General features: G+C 39.2%; 1 protein-coding gene across 2 annotated transcripts; it reads right to left on the bottom strand.

Annotated features, from left to right (window-relative positions):
• On the bottom strand, nt 1–27849 carry fam107b (family with sequence similarity 107 member B). 2 transcript variants are annotated; one of them, XM_026927416.3, is made up of 4 exons: nt 27686–27849; nt 6393–6573; nt 1805–1961; nt 1–1048 (listed from the first exon to the last, which is right to left on the bottom strand). In XM_026927416.3, the coding sequence occupies exons 2-4, from the start codon at nt 6518–6520 to the stop codon at nt 929–931; spliced, it is 405 nt and encodes a 134-aa protein (XP_026783217.1). In that variant the 5' UTR covers nt 6521–6573; nt 27686–27849; the 3' UTR covers nt 1–928. The 2 variants fall into 2 exon arrangements, with proteins under 2 accessions (XP_026783217.1, XP_026783216.1); XM_026927415.3 differs by lacking the exon at nt 27686–27849 and adding an exon at nt 7756–7912.

The following is a 27849-nucleotide window of genomic DNA, read 5'->3' as shown; positions in this document are numbered from 1 at the left end:
TAACATGACAAAATAATATTTATTAAAAGAGGGTTTACAATTTAAAGACAGCATTACCGGTTCATTATTGGCTCAAATCTACATAAATCTAAGAGTCCTCAATACTGAACTAACAAACAAATGCATTGTTTTCTAGAGCTTCTTGCACTCAATAACTGCTATTCAGTTGTGGAAAATATATAGAGCGCTTTAACACAGCACTCTATTACATACTGAACAAATATTTTATGTAAAAAAACCTGAAACACATCAACCTAGATCTACTATTGCTTAAAGAGATGAGTGCACAAATATGGGAAATAATAAAACGGCAAAAAAGCAAGCGCTGCACATCACACAACATATCTTCAAAAGTTGCACTGACAAGGATTCAAAATTGAAATTATGTGATTTTTTTTATTTTCGTTTTGATCATCAACCAAAAAGTCCTCAGAAGACACTCTCTCCATCCCAAGGCAAAACCAAACAGAAACAAATCTCATTATTTTGGCTTACAAGAGTCCATCCAGTGTCCCATTTCAAACGTGGAGATAAAAAATAATTAAAAAATTCTTTGAGTGGTTTTTGTTTTTCAAAAAAAAAAAAAAAAGAGGCAAAGAAAGAGAAACAAATGGAAAGACTCTGTGTACGTTCTGTTCATCTTGCCATGCAAGTTCACCAAACACCGCAGCCAGTGAAGACGAGGCTGCTTCGTCATGTCTGAGAGTGTATGTGTTTTTCTTTCAACCTCTTTGTTTGTTGCAGGTTTTCAGCATAAAGAGGTTAAGTGAATACTGGTTGTGTCTGCAAGCAGGCAATAGGAGCCAAACATGGTCACTTATTTCACAGGAACACAGGGAGCAGGAACACCAGGAAACCCCCATAAACTGCAGTCCAGTTGCCATGTCATCATGTGCCATGGACCTTTCCCAAATCTATCCGAATGTGTCTAAGTGGTTCGCTCCTGCTCCTCCACCTCCTGCTTGGTTCTTCTTAGATTGCTTTTCATTTTGACAAATTCAGGCGTGTTCTCCTGCTCCTCGTCCATCTTCTGTTGCTCCAGCTCCAACTAGAGACAAAGACACAGAAAGACTTTTCAGTCTGTCCATATGCATGCTCTATTTTACCTTTTGCTATCTTGGTGTGTGTGTGTGTGTGTGTGTGTGTGTGTGTGTGTCTGAAGTGGCCTAAGTTGGAAGGGTTTTTCTTTTTTTGTTCTTGTTTGCTCTTGCCTATACCACCAGAAATACTGAAAACACTCAAAGGAGGTCAAAATGGCAGCACACTCAGGATAGTCTATGAATTCTGGCCCTCACAGTTCCTCAACCTCAGCTACATCACTCGAGTTCATAATTGATCTCAACTAGAGATGTGTGCAGGACTGGTTTTTAATCCCACTCACACAGTCATTATTTTTGTCATAAGTTATGTTTGTGCCTGCCCACAATATTTTAATTAAATAACAAATTTATCGCTCTATTTCCCAAAATATAAACAAACTAGTAGCATAATTTAAGCCACTGTACATTTAAGGACCACTGTACATTCATGTTAATGGACATGGTTGTTGCTTGTCCTGTGAGCTTCTTACTCATGGCCTTTATTTTTGCAACCCGCATTGCATTAAAGTAAAAACTTCCCACTGGTGTTACTTTTTTTGTTCTGTCCAATGGGATCTAGTGTTAATTAGATGCCCTTTTTGGCAAGCTTTCTACAAAAATGAATAGTGCACCTCCAATTTGTATCTGTATTTGTATTCGTTTAGAACATATTATCTGTTCAATCTGAATAACGTTTTCATATTTGTTACATCCTTCGTGTGTACCTGTTCAAGTTTCTGCTGTCTCTTCATGAGTTCGATCTCCAGGTCACTGTGCTTCTTATGAGCTTCTTGCTCTGCTAGTTGAGCCTTTAGCACTTGATCTCTCTTCCTCTTCTCCATCACCTTCTGTAGCTCAGGCTTGTTCTGTGGAGCCAGACCCCTATGACACAAAAACACACAATAAGACGACACACTTCTAGGAAAGCATAATCCTACTTGTGGAGAATACTGTTGCAGTGTATTAGGCCCAATCAGACACATTTTTAATGTCCATGGTAGCAAAGTGATGTTGGATAACATCAGCATGTGGATGTGCAAGAGATAATAATGGAAAGAGTGAGAAAATAAGGCCATGACTGCCATCATGCAATGACTGACAGAGTTCTCCATTTGTCATCATTGTAAGCCCTGTCCCCCAGATCAGGGAAAGTTACATAAATGTGAGGTTATGATCTTATGTAATGTCTGCCTGCTTCATATATACACACACACCACACATGGAGACTAAATGGTAACCAGTGTCAAACCAAACCTAATTAAATTAAACCTCATAGCTTCACTGCACCTAGAAACTCCCAAATCCAAAAAGAAGTACTGATTGAACTAAAGTCTCATTTTCCAATGCCTCAATTTGGTCAGCATTGAAGCAGTGCGCCACCGAATCTCCCAAATAGCATAACAGCAGAGTTCACGCTACCATCAGGAGGTCATGAGTTCAAACCTTGATGATGCCACAGCCATCTGTGGCCATGCATGATCAGCCCTGCTCTCTGGGAAAGATGGCCAGTCGTGGGTGTCTGAGCTCATGTATATGGAAAAGGGCATGCAGTGTGTTCAGTTGCCTTCTGACATTGCATGAGAAACAGTTTGAAAAGAGGTGGTGACAGAGCCGCAAATGTCTCAGAGGAAGAGGGAGCGTGTGATAACACACATCCTCACGCTTTCTGGTTGCACAACAGGAAGAACTTGCTAATGGGCGAACTGAGTTAAAATCCAAATAAACATTCTGGATGAAATTGGGGTTAAACACTACTGGCTTAGAATAAGGTATGAAATTTGCTCTAGGTTGGCAAGGCATCTAAAAGCCATTGTGCTCAAGAATGGTCTCATTGAAACAAATCCACAACATCTGGAAAGAAAGAAAGAAAATCAGAGGAAGCCAAAAAGGCCAGAGATTGGTAAAGCATGACCGAAATGAGATGTGCTGCATGACAGGGAGTGTGTTTAAAAGCACCCTTGACACTCAGTACAAACCTGAATGGAACAAACAGTCACATTTTGCCTTTTTCATCCATCATTCATTCTTTAGACTGAATGCATGACAAAGTTTATCACTACTCCGAAAGCATAAACAGCTACAGCAGATTCAGAAAGTGTGTAACACAAAAACACTCTGTGATTGGTGAGCAATTTGGCAAAGCAACTATATTTACATGAACTAAAGTAGACTGTGACCATTAATAGTAACTACTAACTGTATTAAGTGAAAATTATGAGGGCAATGAACATCACAACAATACAGCAATATCCTATCATGAAGCGATAAAGTCCCTTCTGTGGTTACTGATTAAAGTTTCTTGTAAACATCTCTACATGACCTTTGCTCCAACTGATGAAATATCAATATTGCCAAACCACCCATGCAGAACTGTCCATTTCTGGGACATACTACATTTCAGACATTATTATATCAGTATTAGCAGTGATGGCTGGTCATAATGAATAGAAAAGCTAAAAAAATATTAATACCCATCAACAGCTCGCAGTTACGACAGTACGACTATTAGGGTTGAACCTTATAGCATTGCATGTGAAAGACACATAGGTATCTTTCCTATTTTTTAAATCAAGTTTTGCAACTTTGTAATGTCTAGTTTCCTCCATATATTAAGCATGAGGTAAACTAAAAAGTTCATTCACCCAGTTGTTTAAACCTAGGAACCCAAAACGCATGGTTCTTTCGTCCTTGACCAATGGACGATTGAGTGAGTAGTCCACCATGTTCATGTTATTAATGTGTCGGCAAAGTGGGTTTAAATAAATTTCCCTCAATTCTCATTGAGCAAAGACAAGCACTCATCTTTTTCAGTATAATAGCTAACAATATCATTTTGGCTGTTCACATAAGTAGATCGCACACACAGACACACACACACTCCCATCTCCAGCACCCAAGTATCACCTATATGTTGTTACAGATTGCAGGACAGTATTCAATACTTTATCCTTTTTTTTTTTTTTTTTTTTTTTTTTTTACATATTCTGCTTAATTTTAATGTGACTGTATAATGTGTTGAAGAAAGGGGTGGGGTCAGAGAAAACCTGCTCATGAGCTGAACCAAAAAACCAATAAAAAGCGCACTGAATCCTGTCACTGACTTCCATAATCCCTAATTAACCTTGCTATCACAGAGTCACTAGCTGCAAGCATGCCACTGTGACAGAAGTAAGAGAGAAGTTAAAGCACTTCCAGGGTTTAAGTGGTTGCCGATTCATAAAGTGCAGACTGAAAGACTATAATAACATCTCAGACAGACTCTGCTACACTTTCCATGATTTGCTCTGACTGCACACATCTGAGAGATGAACTAAAATCCAACACAGTAAAAGGCAGAGGACAAACACTTTATTACATAAACTCCTCCAGCTCACACCGACCCACTGTTATGTAATCCATGACACTGTAGTCTGCCTCCATCACGCTCTGCTCTTCACATCCTGCTCTGCCTGCTGAAACGATTCTGTGACCACTTTAATCTTTAATATGCATACAAACACTTCGAGGTGATGAAGATGAAGGAGGGGGAGAGAACGTGGGAGAGAGTGAGAGATGGAAGGAAAGGGGGAAGGAGGGCATGGAAACAAAAGTGATGTGAGGGATGATGATGTGGTCCTGCTTATGTAAATGTTCATCTCTTCATGTATCACTGCTGGATTTAACCTATCTAGCCAGTGTAAATCTGTTACGCAGTCAGCCAACACACACACACACACACACACACACATACACACAAGTCTAACCAATACCCTGCAATTCTACCAGTGATCATTTCTACTAACCAGCAGCAGCGATTAAATTGTTTAGATCTGTAGTAGACATGACTTATTACATAACAACAATCCACAACCACTCTTGAGTGAAAAGGAAGTTCAAATTCAGAGACATTTGGTACTGGTACGTCCTTAAAGCTACAAATCATATAATGTGCACAAGGGTGTGTTTGTTCATCGAGCTCAGAGCAAATAACCATTAAGCAAGAGAAAGTGAGACTGAGACAGACATTACTGGCTTCTTCTTAGCATTTTTTCCTCATTCCTGTCTACTTGGAGACAGACAGCACAGTACAAAACGACCTGCCAGGAAAATGTTTTACATCAGAAATTGGCAGCTCTAACAATTTAAGGTTGTTTTTTTTCCTTCTACGGAGAGTACAGACACATTAAACCACAAAAAAGCTGAAGCCTGAGGCATGCTCTTGTATCTTACTCTCTCTTACACCACAGTGCTGTTGAATTCTTGAATCTGATTGGTCAGAAGGTGTTGATTAATTTACTATAACAGCAGTTCAGTAGTAGTTCACAGGTTTATATTGAGGTGCTCGATCTAATATGCAATCATTTCTATAGTAACTCATTCACATTGACTTGTACGGTGGTCACTCCAAATAATCTGTGACCAGTAAAGAATGGATTTAAAAATAAGTTGTTACTTAACAATTAAAAGCATATAATATGCGAAAGTCTTCTGTGAGAAGATATTTGTTTATCATTTATGGAAGGAGTCTTTTGTTTGTTATGGAAGGAGGCCAGTTTCAGTAATTTGTAACCGTCAGTAAGTTTTCCACCATGGGAAAGACTTTGCGCTCTCTGTAACATCACAAAGTGCTTTTGTGCTTTATTTCTTATACTTCAAGACAGAAAAAAAGAGAGACTGGTGAGAGAACACTGTTTATAGCTGCTTATAGCTGTTTATAACTGTTTAGAGCTATAACGTAACTGATGACAGGAACCAGGTTGTCTTGGGGACGTTAAATAACATTACACATAACTATAAATGGATAAAAAGTAAAATGTGTCATTAATTAATAAATTAATATTGTAGTCATTGGCAAATTGCTGTGGCATAAAAGAGAATAAAACAGTTTGGGGCATGTTGTAATAGGAAAATAATACATTTTGGGCTTTGTGTTTTTCCCCCTTAGCACACCACTCCATCATTGATTATTTTCCTATAACAGCAAGCCCTGTCATGTTTGACTCCTTACTAAAACTCTTGAAAGGTGAAAGGTAGGTTTCAGTCGAGGTCATAATATAGAGCAGTACAGAGTGAGGAAAGTAAATACGATCAGGTATCCCACTCAGTAAATAACAGCTCATGTAATGTGCTCAACAATACCACGCTGAGGATCACAATGATGATAAGCTAGAAGTAGTAGGTAATGCTAGATAGTGGAAAGAAAAAGTATAAGACTAAAAACTGACAGAACTGTGTAAACACAGTCCTCAAGGAATTAATCCTAATGCCAAGCATAAAAAATAGAAAGAACTCTAATGAGATGTAGAAGATAGAAGAGACTGCTTGGAGGTTCACCTCTTCTGATTCATAAGGAGTTCTCGGTGGAGATCTTGGTGGTTCCTGGAGGTCTTCACTGGGTTTATGAGTTTCTTGGGCTTAATGAGCTCATCACAGTCTCCATCCATGTAGTCCGGCTCTGCCATGATGGTCCGCACACGAGGCAACAATCTTGTTGGCAACTCAGACTGGTCCAGACCTAAAAGAAAGACAGAGAGAAACAGAAATGGGTCAGGTATCAGATTTAAAGTGAAGCCCAGGCACCACCCTCGGAAAGAAAAAAAAAGAAGAAATAAACACTTGTGACAGCAGTATGTTCATGGATTAGCGACATAGATTAACAACATCGAAGCACATACTTGGACTTTAAGAACCGCTGACTACTCCACACATGCAGAATATGTTTTTAAAGTTAAAAAAAAAAAAACATACACTCAGACATATACTATTCCCTATGATATGTAAAGGTCTGTTCAGTCATACAATCAAACAGCAACCTTAAAGTACCTTTAGTGTACCTACCCAGGGTTCTGTTACAATTTTTTTTTTCTAACCAACAACATACCCTTAATGTTACCACCCCAGTGACAAGCTGGTGTAACCTGAGAGAGAGCCGACGTGCTAATCTTAGGTATTTGGGCTGCATAATTATTATTTAAAAAAAAAAAAAAAAAAGGAGCTGACACACACAGTCTGTCTACACTAATCCCAGTAATGCTGAAAATAATAGTCCTTTAGAAAAACATGCACAAAAGCATATATTAAATAACTGTAGGCTATTGATGCTTCTTTCTGTGCCAATCAAATATTGTTATAGGAGTGAAAGAGGCCCAGTGAGAGAGAAATAAATTACTCAGGATTCCCCTATGAAAGTTACTGCCTTAAAAACAAGCTGAAGAGGGAACTGGATCTGCCATCCTGTTTACTTAGTTTTCATATCGATACTACATTTAGTTATCACATAAATTTCAGACTACCGCACCACAGCTTCAGAAATAAATTGAAATAAAGGTATTGTTAACCTGGGAAGGTGTATGTGTTGTACCTTTAATTAGCTTTTAGAATAAAGATTTAAATGCACATCAGTGGTCATTATATACATTAAATTATTGTTAAGGATACACTATATTCACATTTTCAAGTAAAAGATACATACTAAAGGTATACCATAAAATACCCTTGATGGTACCAACCCATCCACTATCAAAAGTACAGTTTGGTATCTCTATTTCTGAGAGTGTATGCTGAAACTTCTACAAAACAAGTTGAGATAAAATGGAAGAAGATGTGGATGATCTTCACTAAGAGTATTTTCCCGACTATAATAGCTTAGTTCTATAAAAACATTAAATCTCGTATGAAACTGTATTGGAAATCTCACCTGGCAGGAGCGGGAACTCAGAGTACCTGAACACAGTGTCCATGTTGGATTAACGTAAAGCAGAAGTTCAGAGTAAAAAGGAGCAGCTTGAGCAGAGTTTCGATAAACAGCAAAGTGATACACAGCAGCTCGCATTTGATGTTGCGCTGGAGTGAATAAAACACGCATAAGTACAATGCTTATCAGCCCAACCCTGGCCGAGAATCCGAGATCCTGTAGGAGTGGGCGCATGGGGGTTGCCAGATTGCACAGACTTCAACCCAGTCAGTTTACAATTTATTACACAAAAGAATATCCAGTGTTCATTATTAAATTAAAGCCTCATCCATCTACGGGTGGATGTTAATTTGACAATATAAGGTGTAGATTTTGCAGTGCTCATTTTTATTCATTACATTTCCCCTCTTTTAAAAATATAACCAAATGAGTGATATGATGCACAATCTGGCAGCACAGATAAAACCTTATCAAACTGTCCTACCATATCGCGCATTTATAGATCTCCATAAAACAATACTTTAATTATATTTGTTGTATTTTTTTCTACTTTATTACTTTAACTGTATCAGAAAACACCTCCAGCACAAAATTACAGGCAGTGTAAATGGTCTTGCCTGAAATTGCTTCAAGAATAAAACTATAGGTAGTAGATTATAGGTAGCAGATCTTATGCTCTGAAAATGTCTCCAGCATTAGAATATATGAAAAAGCATGCAAAAGTTGAGTGTGCATGTGCAGAAACCTTTGGTAGGACCTCTTGATAGGTAAGATAATTAGTCAGAAATTGTTAAATTAAAGCCTCACTTTTCATACAAGTCCATCTGCAGATGCACGATAATTCAACACTGCATTGCGTTAATTTTGCAGTGCATACTTTTATGAATTACATTATCCCTAATTTAAGTGACTTAAAAATAGCCAAATGGAAGATAACATTCTCAATCTAGCAGCTCAAGTTTTCGAGTAAAAAAACACCAAGATGTGCTTTGTAGGAATAAATTTCTTTTATAAACAGATTTATAATTAGGCTACTGTCTGTGGTGCATCTGCTAAGTGAGATGTGCGTTGAACATTGTGTACGATCCTGGAGACTCAAGACTGCCCTGCACAGTTTAAATGTTTCCTCGCTCCCACCCAGGTACCCCTCGCTGAAGAACCAAAAAGTCCAGGAGATGGAGTCAGACCCATGCCAAATAAATAATGAGCTGGGATCAGGGGTGTTGGGGTGGATGGAGGAAAGCATTAAAGTGTGCAGGTCGGTGCAGCTGGAGCCCAGGACTAATGTGAAACTGTATATAACATACTGTTGCAGCACTACACTACGATTTGCATATGGGTCTGAGGAACTGATTTACTGATTAGCTAGAAAGGTTGTTTTCAATACTTTTTAAATCCTTTTTAAATGTAAGCTTTTAAATCCTGGGGTTATTGTGGTATTAAATGTTTTGAAATATAAAGTGTTTCGGTAAAGGTTTCCTAGTTCACGTGTTTCTCAGTTATATAACACTTAGTTATATACACAGTTATATTAGTTATATAATTAGTATATATGCATACATATATATGGTTATTGCTTGGCGAGTGAATGTAATGTCACTCCATAGCCACTAGAGGACGTAACCTCACAACAAAACCAATTTACAATCCTGTTGGAACTGTACGTGTAGACTGGGAAATATCCCAAAAAATGTCCAAGGTAGATTGCTTTTAATATGAAATTACTGCATTTTCACAAACATGGAATGGATAAAAGATGCAAAAATACCAATGCATTCTGTCCATGATTTATTCATAAGAATAAAAAAAAAAATGTGAAAGCTTTGCCTTAAGGCGGGACTACTTCCTTCACTTGGATTGCTGAATTGAGGTTGTTTATCATATCCAGGGGTAATTATTTCAGTCTGTTTAGTTATTTACTCAGTGACTGGTCTCCACAAATGACAGTGAAGCATTTGTATATCAATTTATGGGAAATGAAACTGAATCAACAAGTAATAACCATAGAGCTTATCTCTTCCGTTTGATCTAAAGCTCTGATGGACTGACTAACTATGTAATCATGAGTACAGAACAAAATCTTCTCTAAGCTGATGTTAGGTATACTTAAACATGATCAATATGATTTGCTAGCTATTACTACTATTAATGATAAACAACAACAACAACAATAATAATAATAATAATAATAATAATAATAATAATAATAATAATAAACACCTGTCCCCAACCAATAACCCAAATCTGTGTACTTGAATTAGCTGTAATGAAGAACACCAATGGTCTACAGAGCAATGTGACTTCCCCTCTGTGAAATCGTGTCCTCAGTAATTATGGACATTTTGCCCTTTTAAGATCATGGGTGTGTGTGTATGTGTGTGTGTGTGTGTGTGTGTGTGTGTATGTGGATGGTGTGATTTTGTGTTTGAAGGAAATGTTTGTTAAATAGTCTACATAGTCATTAAGAAAGTAGGCTTGAAGTTGTCGAGGGGGCAACTGTTTGTTTGTCAGTGCTTAGCCTACTTTCATGTTGTTCAAAACCTTATGCGCGTACACACACACACACACACACACACACACACACACACACACACACCCACGCAGTTCCCCACCCTTGCCACTTCCTATTGGTTCTGTGGGTGAGCTGGTGCTGTGCATGTGGAAATGTAAATCAAACAAATTTGTATTAAAGTTCATTGAGCAGAACTGCTTCTGTTCATCTACAGCAGAATTTGCATGAAGATGAGATAAGATTGCACAAAGATAAGATAAACACGATGCTTGTGTTAAGTGCATATTAACTGAGGTCTTTAAAAGTCTTTCCAAACTTGCAATTTTAGATTTCGCAATCTGTCACAACCATACCTCTCTGCTTACCAAACAAGGTTCTTGTTTATGAGACACTTGTGTGTTTGCCTGTGTGTGTGTGTGTGTGTGTGTGTGTGTGTGTGTGTGTGTGTGTCCAATACAACATGTCCTGGTATTGCAGGAATCCCCCTCAGACACTGATGGTATGGATTGGGAATGTGCACAATATTCCAGGCTCTTAATGGCTCATGTGCAAAATCCCCAGCCTCAGAGGCAGAACGAAACTGACTGATTAAGAACCAGAGGCAGCACACCATTCAGCTGTATAAAAGCGGACACACTTCACATTTCTCCAACAAGATATTTAGACTACGAGAAAGCTAGATATCCAAAACATTATCAGATAACATAAACTATCCAGCTACCTACCTGCACTGACTGCTAGAACCAATGAATTTCCTCCTGCCTCCAGTGTAGAGCTTAACGAGTCAAATGGTGCCATGATCCATTTGGACAAAGATGAGTTCATGTTATTTACATGCCACTGAGTAAATGTGTGGTGGCCTGGAAAAACTCCTCCCATAGTAAAATGTTGACATTTTCTACTATTTATAGTTTTGAAAACTACAGCCTTTCCTGAACTGAAATATGTTTCCCTTTTGTGTGCATCAGCCGCAAGCAAAGTTACTTAATTCAAGTCTCGTTACGTCCCAAAGTTAAAAGTGAGAAAATTGCATTTAAAGAGTTTATTCCAACTGGCAGTGCAGGAGCATCACAGCCATTTTGATAACCAGTATCTGAAAACAAACTGAATCAATTAGATCTGTTTTGCTATATTACATCTTGCTATCCAACAACTTGAACAAATTGTGACATTCACTACACGAGCAAATCACACACAGCTAGCAAGATTTTAGACATCTTTAGGCAGACTGAGTGTTTTCACCAGAGTTTGAAAAAACTGGCTCCTTATCCAATGTGACCTTTGTAAGAAGATGGCTTAGGCAATAGTATAAAGTATATAAAACATTTCTACATTGTTTTGGTGAAAGATAGTTATGGTTTCTTAAGGTGTCAAATTATGCTGCTTGCAAAAAAATTTAAAAAATTTTTTGGCTATGGCAAAATTCAATCACAGTGACAGAGGGTTTTCCCAGACCACCACATATATGAAGCTGATATACTGAGAGTATAAAAATATATGAAGTTGAAAAAGTTGCATATGCTTTGGATTTACTGAGGGTCAAGACCTCTTGTAATTCCCATGTATGCATAACATCTGAGTCAAAGTCACATAGTCACACAGGCTACATATAAAAACATTATGATGGCTAGCGTGCATGTTTGCTGCAGCATGACTGAATTAAGTTCCATTATTATACATTTGGATTTTAAGACAAAATATGAACAACCAAACCAGAGGCATGGCACAGGGGGTCATTAATCATCTACAGCTTCCTCCATTACCATGTACTAATGTTAATGAGCACATATGTGACACCATGAGAAACCCCCAGGTCCCCAAAACAGAAAACAGACATACAAAAAACCCTGAATGAGTCGCGAGTGTTAGAGGAGCCCTGATCCGTTTCAGCAGTGAGGATTAAAAATGTAAGTGTCAGACAGAGTGGAGAGGATGGCCATGTCTTTGTCCAACTGCTCCGCGGTTCTCAGTGGGACAGAAAGTGACAGAGTGAAGAAGGGAGGAAGGGAGCAGCTGGCAGTCTATTACACCATCTGACCCTCTGCCTTTCTTGTTGAGCGTGCTTCAGACTCGGCAGGAGGCCAAATTTCCCCCGTCACTCTCCTTCAAACCCCCTTTAACTAGCTGCATGATGTTATCGCTCTCAGTCGTCATTCTAAATGTGGCCACCAGTTTCATCTTCATAATTAATTTTATTATTTTATTTATTTTTACACTATCAATCCCACCTCAAGCCTTACTGTCAGAACCTTACACCCCCCACCCCCCGAAAAGCATCATTTCCCCTCCATCCTCCCACAATCCTGCCCTGACTGTAATCCCTACTCCATATTGTCCTTTTCCTTCACACATTGCTCCTTTCATTACTTCATTCATTTCACACATTGCTCCTTCCACTTTTTTTTTTTTTTTTTTTTTTTTTTTGCAAATCATTAGTTTAGGACCCCAATGTGTGTACATTTCTCAGTAAAAATATAATAAAGTACATATTTACATATCCTCTTCACTATTTTCAGCCATTTTGCAAATGCTCTGCTGACCTTTAACAACTCTGGCTGTCTACAAACAGTTCACAGTAAATCTGCTTTGGATTTTGTTGATATAAAATGCAAGTGGTACAGTTTAAAAATGTGAAAGCTTGTCACAAGGGACTGTAAAATACACATGCTTTCTCTGGAAAAGAATCTGAGTTTGGGTAAGAATCACATCCATTTGCTTTAGATTTTTTCATGATTGAGATTGTACAATCCACAAAGTCAAGAATTTCCCATGGAAAGGACAGTGGCAATAAAAGAGAGAGAGAGAGAGAGAGAGAGAGTGAGAGAGAGAGAGAGAGAGAGGGATGTCTCAAGAACTACAGTATGGCAGCACATTCCAGACTTTATTCAGACTGAAATGCTAATTCAAAAATGTTAATTCAAACATGTATTTGCAAGTGTTGTATGGGCGCGACATTTTGGTGTTTTGGAGGAAATGACGAAAGTGGTTTAACCTTGTAACAGGTGTCGTGACCTATTTTGCATCTCCTGCTGTCAAATGCCTCCCCTCGCGTGCCTATAATGACGAAAAGCTGTGAAAGCAGGTAGTCATACGCGACGCTTTTTCCCAACATGTGCTCATGTGATTCTGTCTGCTGGCGCTTTGCACAGATGCTGCTTGTGTGGATGTCTTCTTGACATTACAAATTTTTACTATGTTCACAAAGTTTCATCATGCAAAAAGTCTAGCCTATCTGTGTATGACTACAACTGTCAACCTTACCAATTTCCAGCTCTCCGCTATCATACATCATCGCACAGTCGGGGAGGGTGAAGCCAGCCGCTGCATCTTTTCAAACTGCTGCGTCACAGGGCAGAGTAACACAAACATGAGCTCACAGATGCCCACGATTGCCTAGTGTTGCTGGGACTGACAGAGGAAAGAGAGTATGTCCTCCTTCCCATCCAGAGAGCATGGCCAATTTTGCTCTCCACACACACGGTTGTGGCATCATCGGGATTGGAACACACAATCTCCTGACGATAGGGAGAAAGTTTTTCTGTTGCACCACTCAGGACCCATGTATAGTATGACTACCTTTGACAGGCCTGTGCACAGCTTAGCAGAAATGCTCCCGTTGTAACATATTAAGATTTGTCAGCTTTATTGTGTACTCTAATGCACCAACACCGCAAGCACTTAGATGCAGACAGAAAACAGTTTATCGCCCAGACTTTTTGAGACTAGGTTGAATGAACCGGTGTACAGTATGTACAATATTATGCTCATTACTTACAAATCATCTTTGTTAACAACACACGATATTTGGAACATACGATAAATATAAGCAAGATTCTCTTTTTTGATTAGATTCAAAGTCATGATTGCTTACACAAGCATGCGAGCGGAGGTGTTTGATGGTCGGGGTGAAAATATTCACAATGCCTGTTAGAAGGTTATGCCACATTCCTCATTTCCTTCAAAACACCAAAAAGTCCTACCCATGGTGTTTGACTGACAGATATACCTCATTGACAGTGAAAATGCAAATGCAAAAAAGGATTGCATTTGTGTTTTGTTTCTGAGTTGGAGTGTGAGGATGAGAAAGTGCAAACATAAATATAAGGATGGCTATTGCTTGTTTAAATATGGCAGAATCACACCAGTTTAAACAAAAATCAAACAAATTTAAATTCTGGCTGCAATTTCCTGTTGTAAATATATGTTTTGCAACTGAATTTGAATCGTCTATCATGCAGTCACACACAGGAAACACAACTGCAAATACACACTTAAATTAGCATTTTCTAATTAGCATTTGAATTTGAATAACATCCAGAATATGCTGCCATACTACAGCCTTTTTAATGTTATTATTGACAGAGTCCTAACTGTCCTGACAGATATCAGGAAATATGTTCTGCCAAATCAAGCATGCACTCATATTAAAAACAAGGTAATTTGTCTACAGACAAAAAGGGTTCAGACCACATTTTATAATCAAAACAAGCCACTTTAGAACTTTTGAACAGTCCATTAGAACCCGCCAGAAAATTGCTTCATATCCGCAAAAAAAGACAAAAATTTTTAAATTAAAAAAATAAATAAATAAAAACAAAAAAAATAAAATAAAATAAAACACAAAGATGTGGCCCGCCCTGAGCATTTCCCCCAGTCTACAGTTTCTGATCCATTACAGAGGAGCTCTATTTTGGCCAAGTGAGCGTTTGAAGCAGGTCAGCTTGACACACTGTGTAATGAATTCTAAAAAACATTAGTGAAATAAATGAATCATACTGATGAATCAGTTGGACTGATCTTGGACTGCCTGTTCCAGAGGTCTAGAAAATATCAATACCAACATGCTGTCATGTTACAATGTTTAGAAAGTAGTTTCAAAACCAGACCGAAGCCGTGTCAGCTCTGATACACTAAAAACAATCGTTCAGACATGTCAATCTGGTTCTCTACATTTACCACTGTAAGTTTTTCTGTATCCCATGGCACTGTGACAGAGTTCACATTGATGTGCCTGTTAGTAAAATCCAAACCACCTGATCTCCTTAAAGAACAAGGTCACACTCAAGGCTCATTGGTTAGTGTGTATGAGGAGAACATGTGGCTGGTTTGTGTTTGTAGGAAATCTATAAGGAGGTACTGATTTAGTACTAAGTATCAGCATTGGAGGGAAGGGCTTACTGGCTTTAAACGCTAAACTGGTATCAGATTAGATATTTTCCTATCTGAAGCTATAACCAGTGTTTCATGCTGTGAATGTGTGTGGTGCAGCGACTCAGATCTTGCACTGAACGTAGAACACGATGTCGTCAGGCAATGTTTCACTTAACTTGCTGATTCAAATCAGTATCAGGTATTCGCCGATAGCCAGAGCTCTACGTTACTCTCAGATCAAGAAAAAGAGAAATCAGTGCAATCTTAGAAATTTGCAATGACATTAAATATACTGTCATACCTCCAATGTCCACCTGTTTTCTTTTTTAATTTGCTGACAGGAAAATCAAAAGAGACATAATAACAATAATTAGCTTGATAATTCCCTTGCTAGTTGAACTAAGTGTGTTGCATTAGAAGAAGCAAATGTACAAAACATCAAGTGCAATTAACAGGAGCCTATTGGAAAAAAAAATAGCTCCTATATGGTATTTAAGACACTTCCTCTCTATACGTGCAAACTTCCTCAAAGCTTTTGTAATGTGTGTATGCATGTGATGTTTTGCTTGGAAATGGTGCTTGTGGTGCTGAAATATGGCATATGATTACTGCCTCATCAAAAAAAAAAAAAAAAAAGTTGACTTCTTATAAGATTAGGACTTTTTGTTTTCAAGATTTGTTAAACACATGACTGACAGCATGCTGGATGTAAACCAGTGGTTTTCAACAGAATAAAGAAGAACAAAGCCATTATTCGTCACGTATACAGTTCAGTTACAATTCAGTGAAGTACTTTTCTTTGCATATCCAAGCTTCTTTTAAAGTTGGGGACAGAGCGCAGGGTCCAGCCAGAATACGGCGCCCCTGGAGCAGACAGGGTTAAGGGCCTTGCTCAAGGGCCAACAGTGGTGCTGAGGTTTGACCCTCCAGCCTTCTGATCAGTAACCCAGAGCCTTTCACCCCTGCACCAGTAACAGTTTACACAGAGACACTCATAATTTAAAATTAAAAACTGTTTTCATTGAAAGAAAATACATTTTCATTGCTCTTTATGTAAGATGTTTATTTAACACTAGAAGCAGTCTCCAGTGTCAGCACTTTGTAAGAGTCAGAAGCAAGGTAATTTTAAGTTTTCAAGCACAGAACGTTTTCAGAGCAGAGGACTTTATGCTTAATGGTTTATTATAATGAGAGTGATAACAGGAAATAACTTGTTCTGTGAACGCTTCGCAACACTGAATACATACAGTATACGTGTGTGTGTGTGTGTGTATGACATATAACATGTCATTCTATTCTACAATAAATAAAAATGAGTTATAATTGTAATTGTTGTGGCAAAAGAGGGATAGAACACTTCAGGACATGCTGTTATATCAACTCTGGAGTGGAAACTTTGCATCTGGTCCAAATCACAGTATCCCATCACTGATGATTTGCCTATAACAGCGTGTCCCAAAGTGTTTTATTTCCTTGCTTTAAATAAGTTGCTAAAATAGCTACCACCGTATTTGACTACCACTACCACCCATACACTCACACACAGCAACACTGTTGCCTAAACAATCATAAGGACAAACACACATGCAGATTAACGTTTCAGAAGATTTCAGATTTTGGTAGAGCACATTTATAATACTGGAACTTTTCTTTAAAACAACAGAATTAGAACATAGCACTTGCTCTGTACTGGACTGCTGAGCACTGATATATACATCAGTCAGTCAGAGCTAAGGTTATTGTGCTGTCCAGACTTTTCTTTAACTTTCTTCAACTTTAGGTTCCTAGGTTGTGTTCCTGTGTGTGAAAATGTGTCTTGCTCTAAATTTCCTACACAGAGTAAAGTGCAGTATAGGTACTCCTCCATTTATTCACCACTGAGGTATCACAATCCTTTGTGCAATTTCACAAGCGCACTAGAGATTCTCCACTATGTATTTGGACATGATTACAAACCGGCGGACACTCAAAGCAGTGCACTTTACAGTAAACAGTGCACTCTACAGTAAACAGTGCACTCTACAGTAAACAGTGCACTCTACAGTAAACAGTGCACTCTACCGTGTACTCTACAGTAAACAGTGCACTCTACAGTAAACAGTGCACTCTACAGTAAACCGTGCACTCTACAGCAAACCGTGCACTCTACAGCAAACCGTGCACTCTACAGTGTACTCTACAGTAAACCGTGTACTCTACAGTAAACAGTGCACTCTACAGCAAACAGTGCACTCTACAGTAAACAGTGCACTCTACAGCAAACAGTGCACTCTACAGCAAACAGTGCACTCTACAGTAAACAGTGCACTCTACAGTAAACAGTGCACTCTACAGTGCACTCTACAGTAAACAGTGCACTCTACAGCAAACAGTGCACTCTACAGCAAACAGTGCACTCTACAGTAAACAGTGCACTCTACAGTGCACTCTACAGTAAACAGTGCACTCTACAGCAAACAGTGCACTCTACAGTAAACAGTGCACTCTACAGTAAACAGTGCACTCTACAGTAAACAGTGCACTCTACAGTGCACTCTACAGTAAACAGTGCACTCTACAGCAAACAGTGCACTCTACAGTAAACAGTGCACTCTACAGTAAACAGTGCACTCTACAGTAAACAGTGCACTCTACAGTGCACTCTACAGTAAACAGTGCACTCTACAGCAAACAGTGCACTCTACAGCAAACAGTGCACTCTACAGTAAACAGTGCACTCTACAGTAAACAGTGCACTCTACAGTGCACTCTACAGTAAACAGTGCACTCTACAGTAAACCGTGCACTCTACAGTAAACCGTGCACTCTACAGTAAACAGTGCACTCTACAGTAAACAGTGCACTCTACAGTGCACTCTACAGTGCACTCTACAGTAAACAGTGCACTCTACAGCAAACAGTGCACTCTACAGCAAACAGTGCACTCTACAGTAAACCGTGCACTCTACAGTAAACCGTGCACTCTACAGTAAACCGTGCACTCTACAGTGCACTCTACAGTAAACAGTGCACTCTACAGTAAACAGTGCACTCTACAGTAAACAGTGCACTCTACAGCAAACCGGGTACTCTACAGCAAACAGTGCACTCTACAGTAAACAGTGCACTCTACAGTAAACAGTGCACTCTACAGTAAACAGTGCACTCTACAGTGCACTCTACAGTAAACAGTGCACTCTACAGTAAACAGTGCACTCTACAGTAAACAGTGCACTCTACAGTGCACTCTACAGTAAACAGTGCACTCTACAGTAAACCGGGTACTCTACAGCAAACCGGGTACTCTACAGCAAACAGTGCACTCTACAGCAAACCGTGCACTCTACAGCAAACCGTGCACTCTACAGCAAACCGTGCACTCTACAGCAAACCGTGGACTCTACAGCAAACCGTGGACTCTACAGCAAACCGTGCACTCTACAGCAAACCGTGCACTCTACAGCAAACCGTGGACTCTACAGCAAACAGGATGCGATTTGACATGTAGCATGAGTTTCTACTGTAGCATTGCGTCACTGCCTACACCATAACATGTTGGTACCTGCAACTCTATGGAGACATGGTGTCTCAATGGACCACATAAAGATCCTGAGCGAGGAAACAAAAACAGGAAGGAAATACGGCAACATATCTCCAGTGCCTATTTAAATAGTGTAAACTAGGTGGAGAAGGCTTGGCATTCCAGACAGGGATTGATTTTTTGTTTGTTTTTATTTATAATCTAAGATTAAAGGGAAGATAAAAATGGCAGCCAGGACAGAATGATAAGATATTACTTGTCCTGTCCTGCCCATAGACCAAACAGAGCAAGTAAGGATCACCTCACCCACTATGAAATTGTCACACAGACATATATTTTGGCCCACACAAAATCTATACTCACAGACAAAACGCCTAACATAACAGGCTGTCTATAAATGTTCACACTCACTTTCACAACCAGACCTTTTCTGCTGGGCAATGTGCTAACAAAAACTACTGCCTTAGCTAAAAAAGCAAGCCACTTCCCCTGCTTCTGTCACTTGCTTCACTCTAATTCTCAACTGATCTGGCTGCATTTCCAAAATGAGGAAATGCCAGAGGGACACAGATATGATAGCCAAGAAATTTCCAATACATGATCCTACCTGTTGAAGTATTTGCTCTTTATGTAATTGTATATGTGAAAACCCTGCCTCTATATAAACTTGGTGTATGTTGCATTCTGGGGGCAGGGCATTTCTTTTTCCCTATATGCATACTGACCAAGTGGCAAAAATCTACTTGACTTGAACATAACCCAAGTGAAAGTACAGCAACTGATCTGGTATTAGAACCTGCATTAGTCATTCCCCAAAAACAGTTTAACCCTTGAAATTTATATTCTTCCACTTTTAATTTATTTCACAAGATAAATAGCGCTTTCATGCACTAACAGGTGTTCACACAGTCCACAAATTCATCAACAGAAAGAAGACATCAACAGACCTCTTCAAGTTTAAACATGCAGTAATTTACACATTTACCAAGTTGTATTGCACAACTCTGTAAATGACAAGACGTCCAGACTCCTGCAGAGGTTCAAAATAAAACTGCATCATCAAAAACGTCTTTAAACTCATTAGAATAAAAGATCTATGTGTGTGTGTGTGTGTGTGACTGTTGGAAAAGAACGCATTGTGATTCCACAGGTTGAGAACTACTGCTCCAATATGTGTTTGTGTGTGTGTGCGCGCATGTGTGTGCATGTGTTTGTGGTCTGCCAACACGGCAATGACTGAATAGCGTGAATAGACTGACAACCACACAATTTACGTCACAGTGCAGGAATGTGATGAACCTGCAGAGGCTCTTTATTGTGCTGCTGCACTCAGAGGAGCTCAAACAGCAGCCTGAGGTGTGCAAACAAAGACACACACACACACACACACACACACATACACACACACGCCCCATTGCATCACTACGTGGGGGGGAATTATTCATTCTTTGACTTAAATAAATCCAACTATTCAATCACTAACTGTGTGCATCTATATACAGTGTATCTATATATTATAATCATGTAGATCACATGCAGATATGTCCAGCTGGCATTTGGGGACATATGACTCAATGGCCTGTACCACTGCGTTCAGAGCACTATATCACTTTTAAACGTGAGGTCAGCGGGTATAGCAACTGTTCAAAAAGGGTCAGGTGTGTGTGAGTGTGTGTGTATATCCACTGTAACAGCTGTGTGCTGTAGAACAAAGGCTGCAGTATATCGGACCTATAGATTCTTTTCAGCTGTGGTAGGCACCTGTTACGTCACAAATGAGAGCTGTGCATCTATGTGTGTGTGTGTGTGTGTGTGTGTGTGTGTGTGTGTGTGTGTGTGAGAGAGAGAGAGAGATGAGAGGAGATAAGAGAAAGTAGCTTTTAGGACATCAAATAGATGGAACGCTCATACACACCAGTATTCGGTTTGGTATTACACTCAATTACTGAGCTGAGAAAATAAATAACAAATAAAGATTTTCATAATAGACACACTTCATTATTATACGGCCCTTGCAGTATGTCAGTGTACTATACATAGTGGTTGATTTGTGTAATGGTGGGGCAATTACTGGTCTTAACCTGGCACCAGAGCTGGAGGAAAAAGTCCTCGTCCGAGTCCTCTATGATACAGTTAGTTAGCTAGGCATACTAAATTTGCCTCGCAGAATACTGATCAATCCTTTCTGCCCAATCACAGTCAAGAATATTCTGCTAGGCAAATCACAGGTTTATATTAATGTTCTCGTTCTAATATGTTATTGTTTCTATGGTAACAGCTCATTCACCGGCACACGCCACATAACCGTATGTGACTGCTGATATGGTGATGTTTTCAGTAGAAATGTTTGTAGTTTGGTAAGGAGTCTCCAGAGTCAGCACTTTGAGCAGAGCTAGAGCTGTACGTTTTCTGACACAGGAAAGTCTTCAGGGTAGAGGGCTTTGAGGTTTGTTCATATCATGGTGCTAATTTTTGTCTTATCAAGAGAGAGAGAGAGAGAGAGAGAGAGAGAGAGAGAGAGAAAACAACAATGAAAAGAAAAAAAAAAGAAAATTAAAAAAAAATACTACATGAAATGTAAGTATAAATGGCTATAAAGTACCACGTGTCATTCTTTAATCAATCAAAAATAGAATTGTTGGCAAACTACTGTTGTATAATAAGAATAAAATGCTTCGGGACATCCTGTTATAAGAAAACCATCAGCTTTGCTTTGTGTTATGCCACATCACACCACACGGTCATTGATTATTTTCTTATAACATCACACCCTGTCATGTTTTATTCCTTACTCAATGTAGCCATTTACCTCTTTAATTAAAGAAAGTCGTCATATCTTCACTGTCACTATCTTCACCGTCATTGAATGTGACATGCTGTGTATCTCATTAACAGAAATAGAGACATCAAGTGACAAATGGATAAAGATCATAAAAGGGATGGATCGTAGTAATGACGATTTTACAAGGTAGTGATATTAGTTCATTTTTGTGATGGTGATGTTGTCATGGTTTTATAAGAGAAGAGGGATCTGAGATTCTCTGTTGTGTCCAAGTCTCTCATTGGCTCTCTAGCGCAGAGTAAGAAGGATTAGTGGAGACCCTGAAAACACGTGTGCATAAATGTGTACACACACACACACACACACACACACACACACACACACTTTAAAAACAACCACAACTGTTCTCATTATCCAGACAGTGTGTGACTAAGCCATCAGACTGCTGATCTGGCACTATCCATCAATACAGGCAGGTGGCACACCATATCTCTCTCTCTCTCACACACACTCACACACACACACACACACACACACACACACAGAGTATTTTAATGGACTACTTATTTTTATACATGTCTTAAAATATAACATTATAATTTTAGAATGAACAAAAAAATAGCTTCAAAAGCATAAAAACCTACACCGTTACAGTTATAGATGCTTTGCTTCAGTAATTTTGTGTCGGCATCCTCTTCCAGCATATATTTATTTTTAGGCCTAGATATTAAACTTCATCAGTATTTTCTCCATGAGCTTAGGAGGAAGGGGGAAAAAAAGGAGCATAGTAGAGTAATTTTCTGCTCATTTTAAAGCTATGAGCTGAAAGAAAAAAAATCACTGTGCACCGCAAATCTCAAGATGGATCAATTACTCTGTGGATCCCCACACACATACACACACACACACTTACTTCACATTACAGAAACTCATATACACAGGAGATGTGTCTAATGGCTCAAACACGTAATGATCACTAACATTACATAAACCACTCCATCACCTCAACCATAACATCCTGATGTTCAGTTTTACTTAAGTTCACTTCCATATCATCCAGCTGTGTGGCTGTGGTTTTTTTTTGGTGAGGAGGAAATCTGCATTGTGTCTCTGAACACAGGCCAGATTAAGAAACTCTTGCATCATTCCGTATTAGTCTATATTAAACATCCTACCCGTCGTGATACAGACAGCGCATGAGCTCCTCCCCCTCCTCCATATTTCTCTCTGTCTCCGATCTCTCACAGCAGTGGGATAGTGGGCACGGGCCAGCGCTTCTTTGTTTGTGGCAGAACAAAAACAACAAAGCTATGCTTTGGATGGAAATAATAATACCAGCTAAATATTGTATTTAAGAAAATTTCTTGAGGTTATGCAGAGGTTATACAATTTAATAATATAGCCATGGGTGTTCTTTTAATGAGCTTATCTTCTGCTACACATATGCTTGTGTAGTCGTACACCTTTAACTGTTAACAGCACCCTTTTTTTTTTTTTAACATGTGAATGCTGAACTGCAGCCCAGATAAATGTATCTCAGTGTGTTAAAGATGTGTAAGGGTGAAGAATCACATGACTGCAAGCTAAGACTTGTTACACATTGATTCCACACTATAATACCAGACAAGACGTGTTGTTATAGGAAAATAATCAACTATGAGATCCACCCAAAGGTTTATTATTGTCCTATTAGCCCCACTCCAAAGTTTATTATTTTCCTATTAATCCCATGGTTGTTGAATGTTAACACAAGATTTGAAGAGTCAGAGAATTTATTACGGATTTATTACGGATTTTATCACTGGAGTTATTTATAATGGCAATTCTTGACCTGAATAACGGGTCCTAATGAGTCAACTACGGCCTAACAAATCATTAAATTCTGAGACTTTCGAATTGGAAGTGTCCACACTTTTGCGCATGCCACAATTAATTTTTTTCTCTCTAGTTTTTAAGTTCCTCAAATATAAAATAATTGTGCATTAACATTTGCAGAAAACTGTTAGTGTTCACTTCTTTGCATTTCAAAAATGATTGCATACAACTTTATCAGAACAAGCACATGAATAATACACATCGGACCAATAACTACTGTCATCCATTGTGTGCCTGTCTACAGCCTACAGTAGCATTGTTCTGAACAGGGCATTTATAAACACTCTCACTTACACAGTCTGCTTTCTAATGCAATCATCCAATCATAGCACAGGGCTGAGAGTGGAACAAAACACCTCCGCCACGTGTTAAAATCCAGTCCCTGGATGCTGATGTCACCGCAGAAAGCCATGACAACTAGAAACAAAGGATGTAAACAAGCACCTCGTGCTTTCTAGTTGAGGAATACAGAAGACAGAGGGATGCTGGGTCGTGACTTACTGCCTAATAAAAGTGCGAATCCCCAGCAGAGAGATGTTAGCTCAGTCATGTTACTCTTTCAGAAAGGTACAGTGAGAGAGATGAGCAAGAACCTGAGGAAAGAATTAACACTCAGAACCACCAGAGGAAGGAGGAAACACTCAAACACAGAGAGGTATTAAAGCTCAGCTCGGCTACAGAGGAAAGCTCATGTGTGACATCAGTGTGAATGAAGATCAAAACTAATGTAGCTGCGTTTCCACATTAATTTCCGAAAATTCTTTTTGAAATCTTTTTATTGTAGTGCACTGTATACAGCACACCATCTACGTTCAGCTAGAAATGTACTGGCACTCTTTGTGCAATGTACCATGAATAGCGGACGATTTAAAAAAAAATGTTTAAAGCATATAGTGAGGGTACCCCCCCACACACACACACAAATAATAATAATAATAATAATAATAATAATAATTTACCTAACCAATAATTTCTTTGGTGTTTTTTTTTTGGTTTTCAACTAATACTCTTTTGTGACACCTCCCCTTTAATGACCCCTGTCTCTTCCTGTAACGTCAACCAAGGCTGGAGACATTGTAGAGGCTCTTAATCCATTCTTCCATGCTGAACATATCAAGCTCCTTTATATTATTAGATTTGTGGAACATGTGGACTCTCCTCCTCAACTCACACCACAGATTTTAAATAGGGCTCATATCAGGAGACGGAAATGGCTGCTGCCAAACACTGATTTTGTGTTCCAACAACCATTTGTGTTGACTTGAATTAATGCTTGAGGTCATTATTTTGGCAAATAGGATTCAAGAGCATTCAAAAAATAAACAACAAAAAATTTTGCTTCACACACACACACAAATACAAGAGTGAGATAAATAGTTCCTATGCACAAATGCAGACAATGCGTTCTGGGAAACTGTTTGTTCTCTTTAATCTTGATGAGATTAAAGAGAACAAACAACTTCCCAACTGTTGTATGCACTTAGTAGATAAATCTAGTAAGCGTGTACATGCAGGTCCGCACTCGAGACTCGAATGTGCGGTATGGACAGAATGCAGTGTGGACCACAGTAGCCTGCTGACTCATGGGAATGTTTGTATTGAGAGCTATCTGAGAATAAAGCAGGGATTCCAGCCATCAGAGAAACACAGCTGCACAACTGTCCAACCAGTTCCACCAATGATTGGGAATGACTGCATCGCTATCATTCTCACTGTTCTTTGGTGCCTAGCAGAGCTAGCTTTATTAGTGCCAGTTTGCTTAGTCATAACCGGTTTCTGAGTAGTCATGACACTTGTTTCAAAGTGAGTCATTTCACACACTGGGGGAATCATCAAACAGGACAGTCTGACAAAAAAAGTGCTTGTTTTTATATTTCTGCAAAACAGAGACAAATTCATTCATTCTTCTTCAGTAACCACTTTATCCTGATCAGGGTTGCGGTGGATTCAGAGCCTATACTGGGAACACTGGGTGTGAAGTGTGAATACACATAGGATGGGACGCCAGTCTATTACAGGGCACCATGCACCCGTGCACACACACACACACACACACACACACACACACACTCATTCACACCAAGGGGCAAATTTAGCTTAGCCAAAAAGTATGTTTTTGGGAGGAAATCAGAGAATCTGGAGAAAACCCAGACTGAGAATGTGCAAAAGTCGTCAACTAGGGAACCATGGAGCTGTGAGGAGGCAACACTACAAAACAGAAACTAATCCATATGGGTAAAAAGGATGTGTTGGGGTAAATCACTGTGTAACTGTTTAGATGTCTACATCAGGGCTGTGCCATATAGTATAGTTCATTATATTCTGGTATAATATCTCCCCTTCATAAGAATTTGTCATCCTGCGATATTGACAGTATAGTCGAGGACGTGTTTACGTGCTGCAATGTGGGTATCTCATACATAGAACAAGAACAAGCACGGCGGAAGGTGGAGTTCCAAACCTAGACAAGGAAGAAGAATTAATCCCCGAAAAAGGAGCTTCCTCTGCAATATGGAAGTGGTTCAGGTACAGAAGATCAGACGTGAATCAGACGGCTCTCAGCACTGTATTCTGATGTGACTTGTGGCCAAAAAGGTAGTGTTGAATGTTACTATTTTCATATCGTCATTTATATCGTTATCGCAAAAAATACCATGAAATATCGTGATATAGTTTTAAGTCTGTATCGCCCAGCCCTAATCAACATACATGATGCCAGATCAGTGCTGTGTCAAAGTGCACTTGAGATTGTATAGAGATGACTGTTCAGTCCTCTCACCATTCCTGACATTACTGCACAGGAAAGAAAAGGACATGGCCTACTCTCTTACTCCCATTCCCACCTTTCTTCTTTTTCATCATTTCTATCATCCACATGGGGTCGTGTCCAAAGACAGAAAGAAAACTAGGAAGAAACAGAGGAAGAAAGAGGGAACTACAGAAAGAGAGTTGAAGGGGGGTGGAGGGAAACTAGTTCAAAGATCACAAAACAGATGTAAAGCATTTGACGAAATACTCTCCAAATAGCAAACACATGTGGTCAGGATCTACCCCTCCCGGCCCTCCATGTCCCCACTAAACTGAGGAAGTCACTCTGGTACACAGTGCACACTGTCACTGGAGTCTACTACAAACATTTATCACTGTCTGAGCACGGCAAGGGTGTAAGATCTGAGCAACCTGGGAGTGTAAATAGTTTGAGACTGATTTCACAACACAGTTCTCTTTTTCTTTTCTTTAAAAAAAAAAAAGCATTGAACTATTCATACTGTCACTTCTGAGAAAAGTGAAAGGAACTTATATTCTTCTGATGTCTAGATAGGTCTGTGTTCCAGAGAATAAAAAGTGCTTAAAAAGACCAGAACTGTGAACAAATGGAAAATCTGACCACACACTTGCTCTGTCAGACACTGCAGAGTACATGACATGTGGTTTGATTCACTGTATCTACTGCTCCCTCCCTCCCTCTCTCTCTCTCTCTCTCTCTCTCTCTCTCTCTCTCTCTCTCTGGTTCTTCTGGGCTAAAACTAAAACTAAAGCAAGCATGTCATTTAGTCCACACATCTGTCTTGACTATACACTGTGCTGCTAGTTTATCTCTTACACATCCACTGGTATACCTAATAAACTGGCAAATCATTGCATATACACACAGAGTGGTGGAGTACACAAAACTGACAAGTTGAAGTGTATCTTATTAATGTTTTCTTGATCAGTTTTGTAATGCAAATGAGTGATTTGACTGATGCAACCCTTTGAACAACACACAGACGTCCGGAACAGTGGACCTGCTGCAGTTTACTCACAAAAGCAAACGCTATCAATGACTCAAAGCAGAAACGCACGCGGATTTACAGATTTTTGGGGGGTTTTTTGTTTTGTTTTGTTATTTTTTTAAAAACTATTGTTCCAGTTAGAACCTAATAACCAAGTCTTCAAGTGCCTTTCACTTCTCGGTGTCAGAGCAGAAAGTTACAGGGTGATATAATGAAATGAAGCGTGCTTTTTCTTCCAGCAGAAACGAGCCCAACACCCGCGCGCCACACAACAACATAATAGATGCGCGTGCGGTTAAAACCTTAAAGACACGTACCTTAATTTTTCTTTTTTTTGTACTTTAAAGCCCACTTTTCTGTCGAAGGAGCTCAGCTGGGCGGTAGGAGAAGCCGCAGAAGACGCATGGGTTTGTTTCTTTCAGGCACTTCTCTCCGTTTAGGTGTGTCTTCCTATGTGTCCTGAAACAGTTGAGTAGTAAAA

The sequence above is a fragment of the Pangasianodon hypophthalmus genome, chromosome 6, assembly GCF_027358585.1.
Source record: "Pangasianodon hypophthalmus isolate fPanHyp1 chromosome 6, fPanHyp1.pri, whole genome shotgun sequence".
NCBI classification, from domain to species: Eukaryota; Metazoa; Chordata; class Actinopteri; order Siluriformes; family Pangasiidae; genus Pangasianodon; species Pangasianodon hypophthalmus.
The sequence above is the reverse complement of the archived record's forward strand: the minus strand, read 5'-3'. Positions and strand labels throughout refer to the sequence as shown.